At 39.1% G+C, this 24,876-nt stretch overlaps 2 protein-coding genes and 1 long non-coding RNA gene across 4 annotated transcripts in view; 2 read left to right on the top strand and 1 right to left on the bottom strand.

Annotated features, from left to right (window-relative positions):
- The window catches only part of LOC110042816 (uncharacterized), an 18,320-nt gene extending 16,815 nt beyond the window's left edge, over nucleotides 1–1,505 (top strand). For both annotated transcript variants that reach the window (XM_089296460.1, XM_089296461.1), the window contains one exon: nucleotides 78–1,505. In XM_089296460.1, coding sequence (XP_089152586.1) covers nucleotides 78–281 — 204 coding nt within the window. In that variant the 3' untranslated portion in view covers nucleotides 282–1,505. The remainder of the gene's footprint in view (nucleotides 1–77) is intronic.
- A 2,081-nt stretch (nucleotides 1,506–3,586) lies between these two features.
- LOC110042841 (puromycin-sensitive aminopeptidase-like) lies at nucleotides 3,587–24,682 on the bottom strand. Its single transcript, XM_089296471.1, has 24 exons — nucleotides 24,375–24,682; nucleotides 22,500–22,581; nucleotides 21,466–21,665; nucleotides 20,579–20,686; nucleotides 19,188–19,388; nucleotides 18,554–18,650; nucleotides 17,847–17,880; nucleotides 17,396–17,466; nucleotides 16,250–16,284; nucleotides 15,932–15,940; nucleotides 15,446–15,597; nucleotides 14,321–14,333; nucleotides 12,780–12,884; nucleotides 11,801–11,861; nucleotides 11,201–11,310; nucleotides 11,024–11,087; nucleotides 10,317–10,450; nucleotides 8,435–8,569; nucleotides 7,560–7,779; nucleotides 7,114–7,421; nucleotides 6,747–6,799; nucleotides 6,118–6,217; nucleotides 5,154–5,201; nucleotides 3,587–4,145 (listed from the first exon to the last, which is right to left on the bottom strand). The coding sequence occupies exons 1-24, from the start codon at nucleotides 24,498–24,500 to the stop codon at nucleotides 4,008–4,010; spliced, it is 2,604 nt and encodes an 867-aa protein (XP_089152597.1). The 5' UTR covers nucleotides 24,501–24,682; the 3' UTR covers nucleotides 3,587–4,007.
- On the top strand, nucleotides 12,989–13,343 carry LOC149107215 (uncharacterized). Its single transcript, XR_016209293.1, has 2 exons — nucleotides 12,989–13,130; nucleotides 13,280–13,343. It is a non-coding gene; the product is annotated as an uncharacterized LOC149107215 (long non-coding RNA).
- Nucleotides 24,683–24,876: the final 194 nt, after the last annotated feature.

Below are 24,876 nucleotides of genomic sequence, written 5' to 3'. Positions count from 1 at the left end.
TTTCATAACCATTCCCCTCTATTAACTATGGTGAAAATCTACACATCTTGTTTACGAAACAACATTTTCTCTTTCAGCCAGTGGAGAACAACGACACGCAAATCTACTCCGTAACAGACAGCACAGATCAACACATTGTTTACTTGTATCGTATCGTTATTACTTCTGGCGGAAAAAAACGTCTATACCTGGATATTACTCCACAGAGCAGGACAGTAGACGTTAACTCTACCAACCGCACAACACAATTCAATGTTAGAAGCGGCAAAAAAACCTGTTAGTGCGTACCCCCATTATAGGACATTTTATCCATCTTTAGAACTTATCAATCCCTTAAAAGTTAGAACTATCTCTAATAAGTTTTAAGTTTCGTTTCGCTGTAACGTTGCCAATAATTGACTGACTAACTGACCGGCTGGCTGACCGACTGACTTACTGACCAACTGGCTGACTGACTGATTGATTGATTGTTTGATCGATCGATTGATTGATTGATTGATTGATTGATTGATTGATTGATCTCTGACAAAACGAGTTGAAGCTCGAAATTTCAACTAATTAAATCTTAATTTTACTTTATCGAGTCGATATAAGGTAAATTTCCAATCGATTTGGACGGTATTTAAAAGCAAGAAACCAATGAAAATAGGACCGCATTAGCGTTATCTTTGTGTTTAGCCCTTGCTGCTATTAATTGCATTTTGAATCTTTTGTTGCGATTGCGTAAGAAAACAAAATTGTTAAGCCAAACATATATGTTTCAAATTAATTATCAATCAGCGACTATGCAGTTATCACACTTCTGATGACAAAACATACTTTAACTACATGAAAAAACAAAATATATTAACAAGAACGAATAATTTATAAAATAAGTATTTTTGAAGAAATGCGACGGACCCTCCATTCAGGCAACACTGTACAAAGTGGAGCTTCTCCCCTTTCAGCCGTAAGTTCAAATTACGAATTAATATACGAAATTACGAAGTAACCCATAAAGGAACAAGGATGGTTAAGGATGGAGAAGATTAACACGGATTACAAACGAAGAACTTGGAAAACTTAGGCTAAACTTTTCAAAATGCGCAAACCTTGATGCAGCTCTAATCAGTTAACCTCGCAAAGGCAACCGAACATTGCTGAGTGGTTTTATTACTCACGCCCGAGGCATGTCCACAATTCGCTTCTAAAACGAACGCAGCTTTTCGCATCCATCGGGAGGGCCACGCAGACTGGTTTCTTAAACAATACGATTTCAATCCCTTTGGAAAATGTACTCTTTGGATTGCATAGCCAAAACACTTCAAGTAACTTGAATTCACTGAATTAACTCTTACAACTAAGGATAATTAACTTAAGCAACAAACTCTATCGTTAAACAACTAAGCATCAAAAGGCACAAGAGGCTCACGCTGTCAACAGTACTAATTCAGTCTGTTCCCATAATTAGATAGGAAATTGTAAGACAAGAAACAATTAAAATACATTGAAATTATAAATGAGAATTGTTCCACTCTCGTTATTACGTTATTACTTTTGTCCTTAAAAGAAACTTGTAAAAAAAGAAGGAATAGAATAGGAGGAAGTGGGGAACCGGAGCAGAGAGGGGGTGGGTCATCAGTTTTTGAGCCCTAGATAAAGGGTGGGTCGTTCAATTTTGAGCTACGCATGGGGGGTGGGGCATCCCGCTTTATAACAGGAATTGGCACTCACTTGACACAACCGACAACAGAGGTGACTCCTCCCAGCTCCGTGGCTGAAAGAGTACATGGGCTGGTGTACAATAGAGATGGCAATTTCATGTGGTGTAAAATCTGTACGAAAGCTAAGGCGTCTTACGGAATGAGCAAGGAGTCCAAGGGAAAAATTTTCATATTAATACTGCGCTCTTTCGACATGCTGGTCTTCAAGAACACCAAATAACCAACTTGTGCTTACATGCTATTCGTTCCAAGGGTACGGGACACATGTTCATGGGTCTGGAACTCACACTCTTGGGCCCGAGACTCGTAGTTTGCTGGCTGTTCGAGTACCAAGATATTTTCAACCCTCATTTTGGGGTGGTCACTCAGTTTTGCACCAAATGGAAGGGGTGGGTCATGTGTTTTCTAACCACGAAATTTTCCGCCCCCTTCCCTGTACTTTTTGCCTCAGTTGGTTACACCTCTAAAAAGGTTTCATCCCAAGATACTTGATCGATACAACCACGAGTACAGTGCACCAGTCGCATATTGTGTAAAAAGCAGCATCACATAAAAGTACTACTCAGTACTTTTACGTTAAATGGTCACACAACAGGGTTCCATGCACACTTAAAAGTTAGAACGACCTTGTAAACCATGATAAAAACATTACCACGTGAAAGTACTTCTCAATGGCTTTCACTTGAATGGTTACACACTTGGTTTTCATCCGCAGACTTAAAAGTTATAGAACCACCTTGTAAAGTATAATAAACACTACCACATGAAAGTACTGCTCAATAGCTTTCAATTGAATGGTCACACATTAGGGTATCATCCGCAGACTTTAAAGTTAGAACCACCTTGTACAGCATAATAAACAGCACCACATGAAAGTACTGCTCAATAGCTTTCATTTGAATGATTACACACTAGGGTTTCAGACTTTTAAGTTAAAGCAACCTTGTACAGCATAATCAACGTATAAACATGCATATGGCACAAGAATAAAAAGGCACAAACATAAAGAACATAAAAGCATAGAGTTTCCTCCATTCATAACTCCATGGCTTTCACTTAAATAGTCACACACTAGAGTTTCTTTCACAGATCTAAAAGTTAGAAATGCCTTGTACAACATCATAACATTTTAAGACAATACCACACGAAACTACTCAATATTTGCTTTTTTTAGAAGTCATAAACTAGAATTTCATTCAAAAACTTAAAGTTAGAACTACAGGGTTTTACCCACAGGGAAAAGGAACAACTCCACATTCTATGGTAGTGTTGCACTTAAAACGAGGTATTCCATCCAAGCGGTGAAAACGTATTTTGTCGACACCTAACATAGGCCTTCGTTTGATAGCTTTTTTTAACTCGGGCTTCCGTAGGAAAGCCCGAGTCATAAAATGCAAGCCGTTCTTGGTCGCCAAAAGGAGGGTCATGGTCCCAGGCGCTCCTAGCGTAGACCGCGGAAACTTGGGATGAGAGTGCGAAAGCTTATCCTACCACATACTCGCTCTTCGTCAGAACAACATAATTTACAGAATACTGTGTTTTGTGAAGAAAGTTTTGGAAGAATGACGCCTTATACGTTCATCTCATACACAAAGATGTCGATCGTTCTCGGAACGGGTCGGTCCACGAATTATATCGCTTGAAAGCCTGCCAAATAAGCAAAGTTCATGGTCGTTCTCGCGAGATAACAAATGAGCCATGCACGAGTTCAAAGTACCAAAACAGTTGCAAAAAACTGTGATACTGAGACGAACACCTCAGATGTTGAAAAAATCAAGAATCGTCGTAAACAGACCTTCGAAGATGAGGCAAACAACATGCAATTGGATAAAGAGGATACGCAACGAAGCAACTTGAATAGTAAATATCTAAGCGTAAAACTATTGTGTTACAATACCCTGATTCTTTTTATTTGTTGTTTTCATTGTGTTCAATAAGCTTACTGATAAAGTACGATTTGATATTGCGGTATGAAGCCCGAGTAAATTAAACGCTCTTAGAGCGTCTAGTTTCTTAATAATGTCTTCGTTTATCTTTCTCGATCTACCACTGCACACTTGACAAAGATTGAGAGCTTAAAGGAGCTATGTTGCAATATATTAATTCATTTCAATTCTGCGATGGACAACTGAAAACTGCCCTTAAATTATAGGAAACATAAAATAATTCCTTCACAAGGTAGGGAAACAACAAAAACGTCGAGGTACTTTTATATCAACACGGGTGCTTTAGACTGGGAAACACTGAGATGAAAAACGACTGGATATTTTCAAGATTGGATGCTCCCGACACAACATAGCTCCTTTAATATCCGTTGTCTTGAAGCCAAACTCGCACATTGTCTGAATCACGTGATAGCCACGTGATATTCAGGCGTATCCTCTCCAATGACTGTTGTACCGTACGCTCAGCGTTTGGCACCAGGTGCTTAGCAAAGAAATCCTGCCGACCAAAAAAATAAAAACTTTTATGTGTGAACGGTTATTAAAGGAGCTATGTGCGCTGCTTTTGGAAATGTTTCCTTGAATCAGTCAATATTTACTCCTGAATTAAACACGTTCGTCCAACTTTGAATACTGAATGACTGACATGTAGTTCTTTTTTAGCGTTTTCTGGTATTTGATGATGCTGGAAGGCGCGATGGCCTCATGGCTAGTAAGCTCGACTCTGGATTGAGCGGTCCGGGTTCGAGCCCTGGCTGGGGTCACTGTGTTGTGCTTTTGGGCAAGGCACTTTACTTTCACAGGGCCTCTCTCCACCCAGGTGTATAAATGGGTACCAGAGAATTTAATGCTGGGGATAACTCTACGATGGGCTAGCATCCCATCCAGGGGGAGTAGAAATATTCCTAGTCGCTTCATGCTACAGAAACCGGGATAATCTCCGGTCTGACGGGCCACTTGGCTCGTATGCAGACTTGACCTACCTAATCAATATTTACAAAGTAATGGACTCAGTTAAACATTTACGCCCAACTTTGAACACTGAATGACTGTCATGCACTTCTTATATCATTGTTCTAAGACTTCAGGATACATCAAAATAAAAAAAATTAATAAAATTAATAAATATTATTTAGAGAGGTAGACACATCAGCCTTAGCTGGTTTTCATGCACGTCCTCTATTCTGGTCGAATTGGAATTTGGAGATGTTGGTTTTTGTGGAAAGAGGAAAACCGGAGAACCCGGAGAAAAACCCTCGGAGCAAGGCGAGAACAACAACAAACTCAACCCACATATGGCACCGGGCCGGAATCGTACCCGGGCAACCTTGGTGGGAGGCGAGTGCTCTCACCACTGCGCCATCCCTGCTCCCCGGCTAGCTGATGATAATCTTTGTTCTCCTCAATTGTTTGCTTGATAATGTATTCGCATAAAGGAGAAATTATATATCGATAAATTTTGGGAAGTAAGGCAGTCATTGCACTGACAATTCCATGATATTTTTACCTGAATTTCCTGGAGGTTCTTTTCAGTTGCAAACGAATCTGTTGTAGCCTTGAAATAAAACAAAAAAGGTCGACAATTAACCTTGGAATATCTTTTTGGTTGAAATACGGGAGAAAAAGGTACTGGAGGATTTGTGGAATTGATGAGCTTCGCAAGGGGAAGGGGCTGGTTATCACACAGACAATACTTTCGTCACCATCTTCTCCGCCATAACTCTCCCGGAATATTATTATATTAGTATTATATTATTATATTATTATATTATTATTATATTAAAATTTATGCTAATATTATTACATTAGTACTTTTTGATCGGGGGTGGGGGTGGGGAGACATCCACAGAAGAAAAAGTAATAACCACCTAAATTTGAATTTTCATGCGATGTCGTCCTTTTCCGAAATAAACAATTATCAACCTCTCTGAGCTTTTAGTTTCACAAGATATAAAACTCTCTAAGAACTTGACGTCTTATAAATTTTAGCTCTAGAATGTTCTTCCTTTTGTAATAAAGCGCGTTTGAATTCTCAAACATTTGCGTTGCTTGACACTAAAATGGCCCGAGAATGCTTGTCTCGTAGGTCATAAGATGAATTTGACTTCTACCTTTTTTTTTTAAATAAACAGTCCCTGCATTAGACGAAGCATTAATTTTAATGTGTTGTAGCCACAGAGTAAAGTCGGAAGGGTTCCAAGAAGCAAATGATCTTGTTATTTTAATTTAGTCAAAAAGATATTTATGGGAATGACAAAAAACGCGAAAGTCATAAATTCTGATATGAAAGATCCACATTCTCAAATCAAGTTACCTGTTGAAAGACAGTTAAATTTATTAGCTAAGACTTGATTATAGCGAGTGAATGAGTACTTAGGTGACAGAACGCTCTATACATACAATGTCTCGTTACTCAAGACAAAGACTTTCACTTGCACTCTGGTAAACTTTTCTGGAGTTTGTCGGTTTACCTGAATAAGGCGAGGGAGTAACAGTCCACTAGCATAACGATTATAGAGCTCGTCCCAGTTGTCCGGCAAAAACTGCCAGGCAAGTTCGCGTCCTATTAAACTAAACAAAAGAAAAAAGAGACATGTGTTTGAAACAGTTGTAAGTAGGAGAAAGAGCGCACTCGAGCTAAACTGGTCTTTCGAGCCGGAGGGTATCGTTTCTTTGCGGCATAAAGTGACTAGGGGTATCATATTGCTACTCCTCCCTGTAGGGATGCTAGTCTATCATCGGCTAGCAGCCCTCCTCCCTTGCTAATCCTGGGCAAATACAGCTACTGTGTTAATTTTTGAAAATAGGTTTTATTCACTCGACGGAGGATCGGCAAGTACGCCCGGTACACTCGGTTATCTTTGGATGTTGTCGCTCGACTTTTACCATAAGGTACCCTCAAGGAGATAAAGACTGTTTAGCCTCTAGGCGTTCAAACTTCCGACGGCTCCCCCCGTATCCTTCCCTCCTTTTTTTCCGGTTGTAGAGACACTGTGAGAAAACAGTGTATTGCCCAAACACACAACAAAATCATCCTATCCGGCACTCGAACGGGGACCACTCTATCACTTTCAGACTTCGCACCATACTTCTGGGTTACCTGCCGGTCACACCTGCGATGACAAAGACTGTGTCCTGGGAACGGACCTCACTCTGAGAAAAAAAGCATAGTGATGAAAAAGTAAAATAAAATGCTAATCCTCGAACAACAGCGAAGTCTACTTCAATTTCTTATTAAGAACCAAGAGAAAAAGGAGAGAATGCGCGACAAAAAAGTTAATTTACATTAAACTATAGGTAACTAAACATATATGCAGAAAGCTGAAGTTTTCAGAGTGAAAAGAGTATAAACGCAAGGTAGATGGCGCTAACACGGGTCCCTTGTTTTACTCGTACCTGTTCTGTTTAATTCTTGAACTAATAACCATTACAATTCTTGTAAAAATTATCAAAGCTGCTGAACCTACCGACATGGAGAAAGCTAACACTTTCTTGATCAGTTCAGGCTGTGACACCGCCCCCATACAACTCATTAATCGCACTTTCTCCTCGTCTAAATCAGCTTCTCTAAACAGCTTCATCATGGCGTTCAAGGTGACGTCATCACCATGCTTAAGAACTGTGCGGTACACCGCTGACCTCAAGTCTGCTGAGATGATGGTTTTACCTTTACAATGAGCGTCAAATCTTTTCCGCGCCTCTGCGATTGTCGCTGGATCGCCGCTGTGTCCCATACAACCTAGAACCAGGCCTCTTAAGAGCGCGTCCAAATGACCTTCAAGAAATGTACGGCGAGAGTAGATCCGTAAAAATCTGATAATAAGCCTACCGTTAGGAGGTTTGTTTCTGTCGTTAACACAAACACGGGAACCTAACGGATGTAAAGCAATAAAATTTTTTGTGGTGATATTACCTTCGCCCTCTTTAGGGTCCCATCCAACTTGGCTGGCAATTTGCTCATAGAGTTTCACGCAAAAGGTCTGAAAACTAGAGTAGAACCCAGTGTTCTGCAACAGCTTGGCCAGGTTGCTTAGGTTGGCCGTCAAGTCGTTCCATACAGTGTAGTTCGTCTCGTTTCTGAACTGCTTGGCTAATTTCAGGAATTCTGTAGTGGACGCAAGGCCTGCTTGTGCCTGGAATTTAAAGTTAAAAATGATACATGAAAATACAGTTTGGAAACCGATCGCTTAACCCTGAATAGACTACTTTCGATATATTGAAATTCAGTTTGATAGTGAGGCCTAGAGGACACAAATAAAAGAAATGAATAAACATCACAATTCAATTTTCTTTGTTTGTGTCCTCTAGGCATCACTGCCAAGCTGAATTTAAATATATCAAAAACAATCAATTCATTGGCTATGGAAACGAAGTGCTAATATCGTTGTTGTTATTGTTTGCCGTTTCATTCATATCTAAAACAAAATGTTTAAAAAATTGCTGTCTCGTTTCTGAAGAGTACCCGTACGGAGAGAACGCCTGCTTTTAGCAATAAATGTTTACCTTTTTTTGCGAATTGACTTTGAAATAACCTTCTAGCACGCGCATGGCAAGAAAACAGTATTGTCGGCGCAGACAAAAGACTGCATTACAGACTTGTGGATTAAACCCGCATCCACGAAACAAGTTGTGCCACGTCAGTTTTTCCGTACCATGGAATTCTCTCGCCAAAACAAGAATTTCCTTTGAAATTCTTTCTACACTTTTGGTAGAACACTAATCTTTCAAGATTACCGGCTAGAGAATGCACCGGGAGGTGGGGAACGGGGGTGGCACCCCTTAACATACCAGAGCAGCGAGATCACTCTGTAGTCCCAGTCTGTCTCTTGGAGGAAGACTGCTGTCATTGATGGCTGGTAGCAGAAGTTCCAACATGGCGGATGAGTATTGAACTCGATAGAAACCAACTTGACCTGGGTTTACCTGCAAAAATATATCATGAAGCGCATAACGTTGGAAACTTCAAGTTCAATTTTAGGATTTGGTAAAACACTTTAAAAGTGTCACTTAACCTTTGTCAAATTGTAAATGTGAAAGGATGACTCTTTCATTGCAGGCTAACTGCTTCGTGTACATGTATTTTCGCGTTTTAACAAGCTACTTCAATTCTCGTACGAGATCGATTTTCAAAAAAAATGGCAACGTCTTTGTTTTAGAAGGAAAATTTGCTAATTGAAACGTCTTCTGCGAAATATACACACACAAGAAGTTTCAAAAGACAACTTGTCCGTGTTTTGTCGTGGATTATTCTAACGAGCGCCAAACCAAACATTTGCAGTCTTAAGAGTCTTAAGAGGAAGGAAAAGCTGGCAGTTTTAATGCTACCTAGGTTTCAAGGATCGCTACAAAGGACCAAAACTTTAATCTTGAAGCCAGGTAAGAAATTTACGGGAATTTATCGGAGCACCTTACGAAGGCGAGTGTGTTAGTTACTCACTGGAATATTTTCAAAATTTCCTGAACTTTAAACGGTCGTTAGTTTTGAAAACCGAGTGGGCAGACAAATTTTATTATTGTTTTAAATTAAGGGCCACTTATACTTTCTATTCATGTAGTTCAGCAGTTTCAAACAGGTGCCACATTTTTAAAACGTGCCTTCAAAGTAGAGCTATTTTCGCGTTTGGTTCAAACTCGATTTAACGGGTAGAAAATCTTCTTTTAATCGTTAAAGGAACAACATTGAATTATAATTGCAACATGGCTAAACAAACTTCTATGATATATCTATAGTTGAAAAAAGGAATTGAGACTTTTGAGCGAATATTATTTTTTTTAGAGCGCCGGCAATATGTGTTATTTTTCCAGTTTCGGCGGGCATGAAACTTGTGTCGAGCGGACCGAACTTCAATCAATCCTAGAAAACTTCAATTGGAAATTTTAATGAAACAAAACTCATTTAGTGATTGACTAGGTAAGAGCTTCGAAATCCCAGCTTATGAGAAAAATCGAATTTTCGAAGTAAAATCAGTGGTCAGTTCTTACAGAGACAGCCTCTTAAAGCTTATAAGTCTTTCTTAAGCCTGTGTGCTCTCCCCGACCCATGTACAGGCTAACTCCACCTTTCATTGCATTAGGCAGCCACAGTGAAGCCTGTATTAAGCGGACCCCATATTAGGCGGACACCCTCTATTAAGTAGACACCAGCTGGAGTCCCAAAATTTTCTCCTTACATTCAATTTACTGCAAAATAAACCTGCATTCAGCGGACACCTCTGTTAAGTGGACAGGGACGCCAATATTAAGTCATTTTGCTGCACAAAACTCGCAATAAGCGGACATTTCAAGGGCTTTTTACTTCTGAAAGCTCAGCTCAGATTCCTTTAACATTGTTCAGCGATTTCGTTTTAAAACTAAGTGGATTATTTCAGACTGATACGTTGACTGACTGGACATTGTGCTATGAGCGCCTCTGATCTCACACTGTGTTACACTGAGTTACAAAAGGGTTAATAATTAACTATCATTGCACAATATATTAGAACCTGTTTAGAGCGGACATCCTGTATTAAGCGGACACTAGTAAGGGTCCCAGGGGTGTCCGTTTAATACAGGTTTCGCTGTAACTGTATTGCTAATCTCCCTGGATCATATGTTAGTCCATCAAGGGTTAACCATAGCCTTTGCTGCCTGCCTGTACCCATTTATACTCCTAGAGCTGACAACACCTTACCTTAATCCACTGGTCTTTCCCAACTCCAGTGACTACGACAGTACAAGAGTTCTTTTCTAACAACGAATCAGCTACAGGCTCTACGGGACTTGCACTGGTGCACACAGCAACAGGTACCTTCCACTGAGAGGAATCTAACAACAGAAGGTTTTACTCGACATTAAATTTTAACTAAAACCATGAGAAGATGAGGAGTACGAGAATAAAACCCCTATATAGACCTTATTTCCAAGGCAATTCCCCTGAAGGTATTTTAAGACTTTCTTCGGATTCAGAAATCTCAGGTGGAGCTAAAAAAAAAAGGAATTGCATGACGCGAATTTTACTCACGAGAGCAGTCCACACGGCTCTACAGTTGGCATTTTCATGCATTTTCCATTTTCCATAGGGCTCTACAGTTGGCATTTTCATGGATCTTTCTTCTTTCGCTAAGACATCTCTACAACGCAAGTGTAAATATTATCCGCTGTGAAACGTCGCTGTACTGATTCAATTAATGTCCCTGATTGGTTAATGCCCGGTTTTGAGTTTTCGCGTGAAAAGTACCAACCAATCAGAGCACCTCAGTAGGGCTAAGTTATCAGAATGGAATTGTTTGAATCGAATCTCAGACGTCTTTCTCGTAAGGGGTAGGGGAGGAGGAGAATTGAACGGGAGAAGAGAAGTCACGTCTATTTACTCACTCTTTTGTGCCACCATTTCTTTACCTTTTGTTGCACCATCTGCTGAAAACTTCCTCTGAGATATAGTGAGCTCCATCGAGTCTCCTTTCTTAAATAAAACAAATGATCAGATCAAACTCAGTTTCAAAGAAAATTACGTATTCCTATGATAACGATTTTCAGTCAAGAGGTTCCAATACGAAAAATCATCGCGATTTATACCTGTTCTGCAGTTACAGACAGCACCGGAAATCCCATTTGTTTTGTCCATGTGTCCATGACAGCAGCCACAGGTTTGGAACTGGCATGAGACAGGCTGGCCCACAAATCATCTTGAAAAAGAAAAACACAACTAACTTTTGTTGCAAAAAAAAAAAAAGAAAGAAACATACATGTTCTGGATAAACACACATTAAAAACAATGGGCGTTAATTAAAACTGGAACCAAAACTTTGATTGCAGCTGGACTCGACTTTGCTGTGGTGCATCGAAGAAAGTTTGTTTTGTATCCATTTTGGTATCACATAGGCTCCTAAGTAGACCTTTACGACTGGGTCATCTTTATAAGGGTCTATTTTATATGCTTGAAGAAATGCAACCCAGTGTAGAGACAAAAATGTACTTTAACTTTAAAAAAGATCGCAATGAAATGAGGTGGATTCACCTTCCGCTTTTCTTTTATATCACTGTGACCAAGTAGTCAGGTGACAAAAAGTTCAACTTCAAAACCTGATGTGTTCACGATGGCTTGCTGTAGAACTAACTTCTACAGTAGTGTAACGTTGTGTGACAAAGAGAAGGTCGGAACTGGACGAAACTAACCTGTAGAGGCGGCGCTGTATTCAAACTTTTTCAGGTAGTGATTCAGGCCTTTCCTAAAGTCCTTAAAATAACAACAACAACACCCTTATGTGTACCCGTACTTGCAAATTAAAGTTACTGTACATTTTGAAGGTAACAAATATTAAATTTAGATAGGGTACTGGCTGCCTGGAATAAACAAAAGGGGCTGCTGGGGTCAAGAAGCCAAATAAGATATAATAAATGGATAAACTGAAATAAAGGTAGATGGTTTAAATTATATGCAATGTAGCTTGGAGCTAAAAACATAAAACACCGACAGAAATGGTTAAGGTCAGAATATGGAATTAATTTAGATCTTTTTTCATAATTTCTTCTACGTTGTAGTTCGTTAACTATTATTATGAGGTACTCTGCGTGAGCTTACGTACTTGTAATATTTTACTCCACCCAAAACTATTGATATTGTTGGCTTCTAGTACTAGCTAATTTGCTTTTTAAGATACGTGTCACCTAAACCGATTCCGTCGTTTCGTTGTGTGACAGAAAGACCTTTACTGGCGGCTGCAGTGTGACAGATCAAAGCTAATTGTGGCAACCAGTAACTGTTAATGACAGTTTGTTTGTTTGTTTCTTTTCTTTTCTTTTTTCTTTCTTTCTTCTTCTTCTTTTTTATTTTTTTGACAATTGTCCTTATTCTCAACGCCTACCTGTTTGGAAATGGAATTCTAAGAAAGAAATAAGATTTTCGGCTAAAACTTTACCGTCAATTATACTCAAATATCACCGGAAATTTACGGTCTATTTGATTTGATTTGATTGCTCCCGGAATTTCTAGAATGTTCGGTTGAATGGTTCGCATTTCGGAAATTCAAAAACTTTCGGATTTTGCCGAAACCTACATGTACCGTACCACTTTCCACCATTTCGAAATTTCGTTAATTTTTGGTCCACGCCGTTAATTTCTGGCAAGAGATAAAAATCTTGCTAAAAGGCTTACTTGATCTCCTACATATTGATGCAGCATTCTGATAATTGAAGCGCCTTTGTTGTAAGAAATCGTGTCAAAAATTTCCTCTATCTCCCCTGGGTGTCCAACTGGAACCTGCATGTACAAGATAGTAATTTCATCAAATTCAGACCTCTCTGGTATCTGCATGATAATAGGAAGTTTACTTGAACCAGGACGACAAAAGGGACCTTTAGCAATGACCACGAGAACGTGAACGTCACCGACCGGAAGTTGGGAAAACGAACTTCGAAGCTACCACGCATGCCCAATCGAGCACGACTCGTCGTCCACATCTCGTTCAGGACGCCATTTGCCGCCATCTGCCGTCTTGTCGAGAACGTGAGTATGTTTTATTTGTTTTCTAATTTCTACTTACGTATCTTAGGAATTTCTTCAATGTAAAGGGTCGGTTAGTGAATAAAAACAGTGCCGAAGTAATTTGATCGTACCGTGATGGAAAAAAAAACTTGATTTCTTTCGAGTTGCAGGTAGAGCTTTACAGTATAAAGTGGAGAAAGCAATGGCGGATGATAATAAAAGTACTGCAGGGTACAGTAATATAAAGGACTCGTCCACGTAACCGGTTTACTAAAGTCTCTACGTTTCCCGCCGTGGACGACGGTCCCGTTCCAGGCCTTAATCGGTCATACACTTCGTCGTCCACGTTCTCGTCGTCATTGCTAAAGGTCCCTAGAGACAACAAGATTGTTTCGAAACAAGGTTTAAAGATGATGTTACGGGTGGCGATTTCTAACGCCGATTTTTTAAAGGTGGTGTTTCACGGGAGAGCTTGCAGCTACGATTTCTCAATGTTTCGCGAAAAATTGAACTCCCTGTAAAGGTGATATTGCACGAGACCATTTTTAACGCAACATTGTGAATTAGGGCAACAAAGTTGTAGGTTTTTAAATCGTTTTCAAAAACCTGCAACATGTTGCCGCAACGAAATGTTTCGTTACAACCGCCCTGTGCGCCATGTTACACGATATCGACTTTTAACGGAACAACGTTGCGTTAAAAATCGGCGTTAAAATTCGGCTCGTGTAATATCATCTTAATATTTAACCCGGTAATATTTTTGTATGCGCGTTATACATGTACATCGTTGTACATTCGTTACATGTATCTGCTCTCTGCAAATAACTTCGCGAGATGACCAAATACCTTGTTTTTTGGAGAACGTGAACTACGCATACGCTGTTCTATCTGAAACTGAACACCACGTTAACGTATAAAGCCTCGTTCACACTAGCAACATAGCGGCATGATAACATAACGAGATTATGTCGGTGGTGCGAACATCTACAAGACACAAGTAAAAGAAAAACTTCTCTCCTTATGTCGTTATGCTCATGCTGTTAGGTTGCTATTATGTCGTTGTGTCAGGATGTTCACACTGCAAACATAACGACATCACGCCCTCCTCTTGTCGTAATGTTTACGTCGTTATGTCGCTATTGTGAAGTAGGCTTTAATGTATTTTACAGTATAAGAATCAATCAATCTAAGAATCTAGGAAAACAAGTTACCTCTATGGGATGACTTGAACATGACGTGGTGTCAAAAGTGGGAAAGACGAGACAGAAAAAGGAATAAAAACCTTGTTAGGACAAACGTGACAGCGTAACATGGCCACCAACTTATATTTTCTGAATTCTATCGCCTAGTTACATAACTTAACCATAACTACATCCTTCAGAATGTTTTTCGCACTGCTTCCCAACTAGCGAGCACCTGAAATTTCACATGAAATTTTTAGGCAGGCGGGAGGGTGGTGGGCACAAGAATACATGGCGGTGTAATAAAGAGACAGAAATTAAGGGCTTAAACCACAGCTGAAACACAGTCCAATAGCTGGCCAGACAGGCAGCAGTGGAAGACCTTTCTTGCTGCTCTCATGGCCAGTGGGAATGATGGGCTTCTTTTAGAGATTAACGGGGGGCTTTTTTAGGTAATATCACGTTTTATTTCAAGGCTTTTGACAGACATTATTTTGCCACATTCAGGCTTTACAATTAAGGCGCTTAATTATAAGGCTAGCGCAAGGCTAGTAGATTTCGTACGAGAAGAGTTGTTTCTATCCCGGGAAAGGTACGAAACTGCATTTTGAGGTACATGTACCTACCATAGTATACAAGTGAATGAAGACCTCGCTATAACAACATGCATTACTTGCCAAAGCAGCGTCAAAAAATAACCCGTCCGAAATGTTTCAGCGTCCGAAATAATAAGAGTACAGTTAAAAAGTTTTATTTTTCTTTATGGAGCGAACTCTAGTTGAGACACTGCTTGACATGCGTAACGGCTTATTACAAAATTTCAATTGTGTTATTTTCTCATCGGTGTATCTGTAAAATATGCGGGTGCAGTAAAACTATCATTTTCACACACGTTGTCTCAGCCTGATTCGTGCTTTGTAGACGTAAATTTACTTAAGCTACATGTATGTTTCTGCGAAGTGTCTGAGACTTTTGTCCGAAACTCGTCCGAAATAATATAAAAAGTGTTCGAAAATCAAACGTCCGAAACAAAACATCCGAAACTTGACGTCCGAAATTTTTTGAAAGTAATGTAGCTCCCTGTACGCATCGCATGTCTATAATCGTAGGTGTTGGTTGTGAGTTACTTAGTGAGAAACAAATTAATGTAAATACCTGTTTCGTAATGCATCCAGTTTCAAAGCACTGGCAAGATCAGTGCTTACAAACTGTGTCCACACATCAAACTCTGGGAAACAGTGGTCTACAAGGAGATACTCAATCCATGAGGCAAAACCTTCCTTCAACCACAAGTGAGTCCACCATTCCTGAATTTTTCAATATATAAAATAGTTAAATATGACCTACCGGTACATACAGTCACAAACCACGCGGTAAATGAATCCCATATGAAAAGATCGGGGATGCTTGTCTGAAAATTTGAATTAAACCCCTAAAGAAGGTCAATTTGGGCGTGGCACAAGCTTTATTTGACCCATAAAAAATACCAATGAAAAACCCGTGGACATGAAAGCGTTTTTAAACAATTTTGTTTCGTCCACAGTCAGCACAAGATTTGCAGACTTTCACACCAAAATTATACCCTTTGTATGATGAGAGCTATCTTGCATTGAACAATCATACATGTACATGGTTACTTACCACTGTGACCTACAACAACAAAAAAAAGAGAGAGAGAGAGAGAGAGAGAGAGAGAAACAGGTTAACAAGGTTTCACACTCCATTATTGTTATTTTTTATATCGTGATCAGTAAAGTATTTTTAAGCCTGTTACAATACAGTAAGATTCTCATATGCCTCCCCCTATCCACCCCTCCCCTCCCACCTCCAAAAATGCAACCACCTTTCCTGCCCCACTGAATATAAGCCTGTGGGCTTTTGTAACAATAATAATTTTATTGTTAATGACTAACATTTTAAAAATATTACGAAAAAAAAAAAAAAAAACGGAATTATTACCAGATTTCCAAACCACATATGGGCAAGTTCATGACCTAAAAAGAACAAAATTCACTTTAATTTACATGGCTCTTGACAAAAGAGCATGCAATTGCATTCTGTCAGCTACTGTAAAATATCACTTTGCATACACCACCAAGTTAATATTCAGAAAGAAACAGCATTTAAAAACAAGTCTGTTACTGCTTTCCAAAAATCCTTTCAAGATATTATTTAATTAACAAATGGTAAACGCCATAGCGTGTACTATTGAGTTATGGATGCACGCGGGAGGTTGCTAAGCACGAAAGAAGCGTAAGAGTCGCACTCGGCTATCGCCTCGTGCGACTCTAGCTTCTTGAGTGCTTAGCAAACCTCCCAAGTGCATCCATAACTCAATAGTGCATGCTATGGCATTTACCATTTGTTTTATAACAGAACATTGAGACATTGGAACAACAGAAGTCCTTTTATTGAGCTACATCACAAAAAAATGTTCGTGTTGTCTTACATGACAGGAGAAAACAAGCGCGCGAAATTTCATTCATGACAAACGACTGCACACTAGTAACTGGATAAAGTTTCATCGTCACACAACTGTGAAGACAGTTTTGCATAAATTTCTGGGAGGACGTCGGCCATTACTTTATAGACAATGTCTGTCAAAAGATTTGCTTTGTAAACATTAGCACACACGTCAGCAGTGTACACCCATGGGCAAATAGTAGACGCTAAATTAACCAATCAGAGCGCGCGCTTTGCTTTAGTTATGTTATAACATACATTGGTGATGTGTTTTCTTTGTTTTGTTAACTAAGTAAATGATGTAAATAGTGTTCATGTTTTATTTTTTGGTCAGTAACATAATGCTCAGCTTACCATACTGTACATATGTAGCAAGTGCAGCGTTAGTGGAGCTGCCTTAAGTTTTGTTTGGAATGTTAAAACAAAAAAAACAAAACAAAAAAAAACTGGACATTAACAAACAGTGTTGTTTTAGCTATGTAAACTAAACAATGTAAGTAATCTTAACTATCATCAATTGTAATGTAATTAAGTATTGTGTAAGTTTTTCCTACATACATGTATAACTTATTGTTTGTAAATTACATGTAATAAAAATTAATGAAAAAAAAGTTAATCAAGTCAGTACCACATTCAACTCACCAACAACCAGTGCCACATACTGTTTAGCTGCAGCAGAAGAGTCTTTTGGATCTATTAGCAAACAGGTCTCCCTTAAATTAAGAAGGAAAAAACAAAACACAAGAAATTACAAATATAAAAATATATTATAACTATTACAATGGCAAAGAAAAGAAGAATTAGAAAACTTTATTCACATTTCAAAGTTCCATATCATGTAATGTATATGCACTTGTACATCAAAGAAAGAACACCATGTCTGATGGGTTAAATTAGTCTAGATACATGATGTTTCTGTAGTTTACACTTCCGAGGAAAGATAATTCTACCTTGTTTCATTTTCCAGAGTTGTAAAAATGGCCTACACAAGATGTCTAGTTATATAATGTTGCACAAGAGGAAGTTTGGAATATTTTAAGATTCCTGTGGGACATCAAAAGCTTGTGCTAGTTCTGTGTGTTCATTAAAATACCTGTAGGTGACCAAACCCCAGTTTTCCATAGCTCCTGGAATCAAATAAATAAAGTTTTCATTTAGCACTGAAAATTACCATCTCAGTACCAACTCACACAAACAATAACATCATTAGATTGTATATATTATTTTTGTCAATGTTTTCTTACATTAAAAACTAAAAATAAATCATTTCAACATGATCTTTATCTTAATGGTCACATATGGCAAAGCTATGGCCCTCGGAGCCCCATGCAGGGGGGACTCCCAAATGAAAACGCTGGGAATGCTTGTTGGAAAATTTGAATTAAACCCCTAAAAAATTCCAATCTGGGCTGGGTAAAGCTTTATTTGACCTCTAAAAGGTTACACGTAAAACAGAATAGGCTTGATTACCAGCCACTGATCGGGAAAGGAGCCCAGCTAGTAGACCGAACTCAATAGACTGGCAGAAATTGAGCCTAAAATGGAAATAAGAACATTTTTTGTTATACATGTAATGTCTTCAAGTGCACCCTAAAAGATACTAAAACTAGTGGTGTTTCATCATCAACACCCTAAGTGAGACCAGAATCATTGATTCATACCCCTAAGCGAGACAACCAGCATCCAGGCTGACCTTTTTGGGCTCAGAGCAAGCTTTACTAATTCACAGCAAATGCATAACACTAACAAATTCCCTACTATGAATAATTCATATGATTATGAAAGGATCATAAGGCTCACCTATAACAAAGTCTTGGATGGCAATGAGGTCAAGCTTGGGCAATACGTAACCAATACCAAAATACTCTTTGTAAAAGGGCAGGCACTTCTGTGCAACCTAGTTATTGATACCAATGAAAAACTACATATTAATTATTAGATTAAAGTAACACAGTCTTTAGATTAAAAAATATCAGGGGGCTATTCTGTATGATCATAAAAAATGGAATCAAAGCTTATCAGGCACATCAAGAGGAAGGTTAAGTCTCCATTAAGGCTATATGAAAACTGATTCTGACATCTCTGGGCTCAGTGGTATCAAGTGACAAGGAGTAACGAGTATATTTTGTACTCCCCCTGTATGGGACACGTAAGTACATCCTAGGGTTACTCCCCAATATTACAAAAATTATTCCGTAACAATTCTGTTAATACACTTGTGGAAAGAAAGGTGGCTCTGTGAGAGTAAAGTGTCTTGCCTATGAACACAACAAAAGGCTAATTCAGCCAGTGACTCAAAAGCAGACCACTCAATGTTGGTGCCAGCAGACTAGCCATCAGTCGAGATTACCTCCACTGCCCAGAAACTTTTGAAGTCTAATAGCTTACAACGGACTAAAAATTTAACAACTTTACTGCACTTATATCAGCTCACCTCCATAGCAAACTGTCCTTGGCTAGCTTTTCCTTTTGCAGTATATACTCTGATATTTACATCATCAGCATCTTTTCCCTCAACAAAGTCAAACTCCCCAACAACAAATGCCACCAGATATGTAGACATGATGGGCGATCTGGCAAACTTTACCTCTTTTAGGGAAGTGTCATCAATGTAATCTTTCTCTTCTGTCACATTCTGAAAACATTGTCACTTGAAAATTACACTCCTCAGGAAACCTTATTAGTTTCTAATTGAAAGAAACTGTTGTGCTACATCCCTGGGCAAGCCAGTCACCTCTACAAAATGTTCTCTATTCATCAGAACATGAAGTTGATAAAGAATCATCAATTATCCCCAGGAGCAATTTAGTAATATATATCTTTTGATATGACCCAGGACACTTTGCCGCTTTGCTCTAGTGCAGGCCTTACACTCAGCTCTACGTACTTGCATGAAATGCTTACCAAGAGTTGTTTATCTTTACCCCTGTGTATGCATTGCAGACCTATGTGTCAGGTGCTTGCCAGTAATTTGATGTATTATGGTGCCATCAAAAACAAACTGAGTGCAGAGGGCCTTGTGCTTCTAAAGAGCCTTTTGTATGTACATTACATTACAATTAACATAACTAGTCAACCTGAGAGAAAGCCTTCCACTTTGGCATCTTTATTTGGTTAGGCCACACAAGTTATTGTACTGAGAATAACTTTTTAATAGTTACTGACAGTATAAATATTCTACCATTCTATCACAAATACCGTTCTCTTATTGGCTACACTACTCACTATCCATTCTGTTTTAGTATACTTTGTAAATCTACTAGGTGTTTTATCACGAATACCACTCTCTGATTGCCTACACTACTCACTATCTATTCTGTAATGGACAGTGAGTAGCGTAGCAGACCGTACCATTGTAAAAAAAAATTATGGCACTTCTTGGCGTTTCTGAAGTGTCTATGAAGAGGATTTCGATAAATTTTTGAACGACAAGTAGATTTATACTAAAACAATTAGATTACATGTATTCACTCTTGATTTCTAAGCGTGATAGCTGACTCGGGCTGCACCCTTGTCAACTATCATGCTAGAGAAATCTCGAGCTCATAATCCAATTGTTTAGTAGACAGTGAGTAGCCTAGTAGTGTGCAGTTGTTAACAAAATGGCAGAACTACTTCTTTGCATTTTCAAAGTCTCCGTGAAGAGGATCTAGAAAAAGTTTGGAACGACTTTAGTAGAAGATTTACTGAAACAATTAGATTATTTGCCCTCGATTTCTGTGTGATAGCCAACTCAGGCTACACCTTCATCAACAATCATGCAACAGAAATCTATTATCATTAACAACATTATTATTTTTGATCTGTGCACTTGAACTTAATTACCATGTTCGATAAAGCTACTCTGTCTTTGGGAACAATCAAGGTGATGTCAAAAGTAGCACGGATTGTGGGTTCATCCCAACAAGGAAATGCTCGACGTGCACCTGTTGGCTGTAAATTAAAATACACACTTAACATGTCACATGTATGTATAGTGGGATCTCTCCCTGTGTCTGATTTGACAATACACCCTAAAGGAGACCAAGCTGGGTGTGGCTCCAACTTTATCTGACTCCTAAAAGATACTGCTTTCAGAACTGGATAGACAGGGGTTCTTTTATTATTCAGTTCTTCAACTGCCCAGGGGTGGATCCAGGAATTCCTGAAAAGGGGGGTGGGTGGACACCTCAACAACTTTTGATGCCATCAGTGTGATGGCTAATGCCTAAGCCCAGAGCTTCTAGGGAGATCTGGGGCCATGCCACTTGGAAAATGTTTCCAATTTTACCCTCTAAAATACCATCTCCAACTTTCCTGACACTTGTTGAATAATGAAAACTGTTTGTGAAGGCATGAAATAAAACCTGGTGTTTTCATTTTATCAACTAGAACAACAAAAATAATAATGTAGTCATGTAATGTACATTGTCTTTTGCTAACTTGGTAATCAGTTAATTGGTGGAAGTGAGACAACTATGTATAAAACAATTTTAATATTCTATTACTTTTATGATGAATCAAACAAAAAGCAAAAAAGGATGCTCAAGGGGGGGGGGGGGGGGAAGAAGACAACCCCCTCCCCTGAATCCACTCTGTGCAAGAGGTAAAATATACCTAAACTCTTAGACAGCTAAACTCTTAGTGGCCTAATCTATGGTCGCATCCACACAATACCAGGGAGTTACAGACAATATATCACAGGATGTTATTATAATTATTGTTGAATGTACCTCAAAGTGTGTAACAGCACAGAACTTCTCATTTCCATCCTCTCCTGTATATTTACATCGGTAGAATCCTTTTAATTTGTCATTCAGTTCCCCTGTAAAATTCAGGGACAGCAATCCTCTCCCCATGGGAAGAGGTGAGGGAAACCTAACAGCAACTGTTTCATCCTTGGTGCAATGCGAGATGTTTGAAGAATGGTAATCTATTAAGCAAAATTGCCATCCACTGTCAACTTATGAATTCTCCTTTATTTATTTATTTATTTACTTACTTACTTATTTATTTATTTATTTATTTATTTATTTATTTATTTATTATTCATTTCGTAGTCCTTGTAGTTGTGGGACAATTTGGTTTGCTCTTATTTAAGGTAGCAAATTCAGACTACTACTACCTCGTTCCCTGGGGGTCTTTCTTCTTCCTGCCTCTTGGACTGAGTGATAGAGAGGTAGGGGGAGGGAGAAAGAGGAGAGGCCTCACACAGACATCACTTTTAAAAATTCCTGGAAACATTTCCCTTAGGAGATAAATACAAAATGCCAGATATAGTACATAGCGGGACTCTCCAGCCTCTCCCTACAGCTGTCTTTTCCATGCATCTATTAATTTTCAACTGATCAGTTTTCAACAGTTTTCGCCTTGGAAAAAACAAATGTTGCCCTAGCAAGTGACTCATAATGTTGGTCTTCCGGTCTTCAGTGGTATTAAATCAGTGGAGCTATAATTTCAATAGAGAGTTTTCTTCAAAAGGTCAATAATTTTCCCTGAAACAAAATAAAATTCCCTGACTTTTTCCTGACCTTGAAAAATACTTTTCCCTGACCATTGCCTGACCTGTGACAACCCTGCCCTCAACTGCGCACATAACCACATCCCATAGTCTTTTCTCAGTCAGCTCCTCAGTAAATTTTCATCATCTCTATCATTAATCCAGAAAGGACTGATGCTGGTCGTTCATCATCAGGGCCAAAAGTGTTATAAAATGTCATTAATTAAAACTTTGCCAGAATCCATCAATTACACTGATTATACTCACTTAGCTCTCCAACAGAAAAACTGGCTGACTTGACAGTAATATCCAAACAGTTGATGACCACTTTATCGGTTTCTTCTCTTACCTGCAAATTATTACATTGTGTGTGTACTAATTATCATAACAGAAAATAGAGAATAAATGAAAGGATTGGAAGTTATGTTTAAAAAATGTGAACTTGTTTGTTTTTGTTTATTGGTCCATAATTTGAACCAAAAACGGAAACATACAGCATAGAGCATAAATACTGCCTCGCATAAGCGGGTGGGGATGTTTGTCGGAAAAATTGACCTAAACCCATGTTAAGGCTGGTTTTCACTAGCAACAGAGTAGGAACCCATTGGAATCATAGTTCAATGACCCAGACTCCTACTCCATACCATAGATCGCGAATTTGGAAAGTAACGGTCCCCCCTCCCCTCCGAAAATAACAGCTTCCCAAAAGTAACATTAATTTTTTACTTTCCAATTGAATCCTGAAAGTAACAGTCTCCCTGAAAGTAACAGCCTTGTGAAGATTACCACTCGCTTGCAATGAAAAACTGGTCAGTGTAAAACGCAGACTGCAAACTGCAGACTGCAGACCGCAGACCGAGGGTAAAATGCAGACAGACAGTAAAACGCAGACTGCAAACTACAGACCAGGGGTAAAATGCAGACTGAGGGTAAAATAAAATATTAATAACTAAAAACACGAGGATCAAATCCACATCAAATGAAGACTTGGAAGTCTTCATATGTGTACCTGTAATATTTTTTTCCAAAATTCCAAAAACTCAAACCAAAAGGCGTTTCCTAGCCTTAGTCAAACATTATATTATCAACCTCGAGTTCTTGAACTCCACATTTTATTCAACCAAGTTTCCCACAAGGGCCCAAACTAATTGTAAGTCTACACATCTTACCTTTGTTTATGTGTCGGCCATTTTGAAATTTGTTAATGTGATTAGGTCTGGGACCGACCATTTCTTGCAGCGCATTTCCTTCATCCTGTTTTCATCATTCAAACCACCATTAGTTGCTTCAAATGGCCTTGAAATTGTTCGGGACACAAGGCAAGCAAAACACAATAGCACAACAACAGGGCAAACTAAACTTGTAGCTATCGAGCCTAATTCATGAATCCTGATGTGACATTTTACGGGTACGAACACTCTTTATTTTATCCTTATGACTCATTTTTTATTTTAGCCTCAGTCTCCATTTTACCCTTGGTCTGCTGTCTGCAGTCTGCATTTTACCCTCAGTATGCATTTTACCCCCAGTCTGCAGTCTGCGTTTTATACTGACTGAATAAAAAACCAAATTGTATTTAACATAAAGTTTCAAGTAGTATTAGTTCCATTGCAATACAATGGGACCACACACCTTTCTTCCTACAGTACCAACAATGAGGCCTTTATTTGTACAGTCTGCTTTGTTTATGTGGGCAGTCGGTTAGTAATAATTATACATAAATGGAATTTTTTACTGTTACGCTTCTGCTTTGTCTGAAACGACTGTGAATTACCATACAAATGTTTTTTAACCATACGAAAGTTACACCTGCCCGAAAGTGACAGCTACCTGAAAGTAGCAGCCCCTTTTGCCTGCTAAATCCAAAAGAAACGGGGTCCGTTACTTTCGGAATTCTGCGGTATGTAACCAAGATGGCACTCGGTTAAATCAAGGGATATCTCCACAGGACTACCCCTAGTCACTCCCCACCCACTCCCCACTCTCCACCCGCTCCCCACCCCGCTCCCCACCGCATGCAACACACTCATGTGGGTAAGCACCACAAAAAAACCACCGAAAAAACAGAAGCCTAAAATATAAAGATGCAAATCTTCACGAGTAATTTAGGTCGTTTCCGTTCAGTTAATGCTTTTATCGTACCTCCACATCGATAACTTCTTCCCCGGTGAAACTGAATTCCGTGAGATTTGGCTTCAATGTCAGTTTGTAGTTGCTCGGAAGCACGCTTGTGGCAAGTCGCTTGAAGTGTTTCTTTGCCGAGCTCATTTTTATCGTAGCAGTACTAAAACGGACCTTAGAGGACGCAATCAGTAGCAACCTAGCTCCCACAAAGGTCGTAGGTCGAAACGCAGCAAAAGAAAGTATTTTGGTAGTATTTTTCTTGGAGCGAATCGAAGTAACTCGAGCCTGCACGAAACATCCGGATTCTAGTTCCCAGTGTCGTCTGTCCCCCTTAACCGACGAAGCCTTGGAGCCAGGCTTGGACTAAGGCCCCAGTTATATCGTCTCGGGTACCCTAGAGAACCCTCCAACCGAGGTAACTTTATCAAGTGTTTATATGTGAAAACGTTGTCTCTGTAGTCCGAGTCAAAGTTGACCCCGCATGATTATTCAAAGCCGTTATTTAAAAAATCAAATGTGC

The sequence above is a fragment of the Orbicella faveolata genome, unplaced genomic scaffold (assembly GCF_042242905.1).
Source record: "Orbicella faveolata isolate gen_17 unplaced genomic scaffold, um_ofav_v1 contig_27, whole genome shotgun sequence".
Taxonomy (NCBI): Eukaryota; Metazoa; Cnidaria; class Anthozoa; order Scleractinia; family Merulinidae; genus Orbicella; species Orbicella faveolata.
Note: the sequence above shows the minus strand (reverse complement) of the source record. Positions and strands in the feature narration are given on the sequence as shown.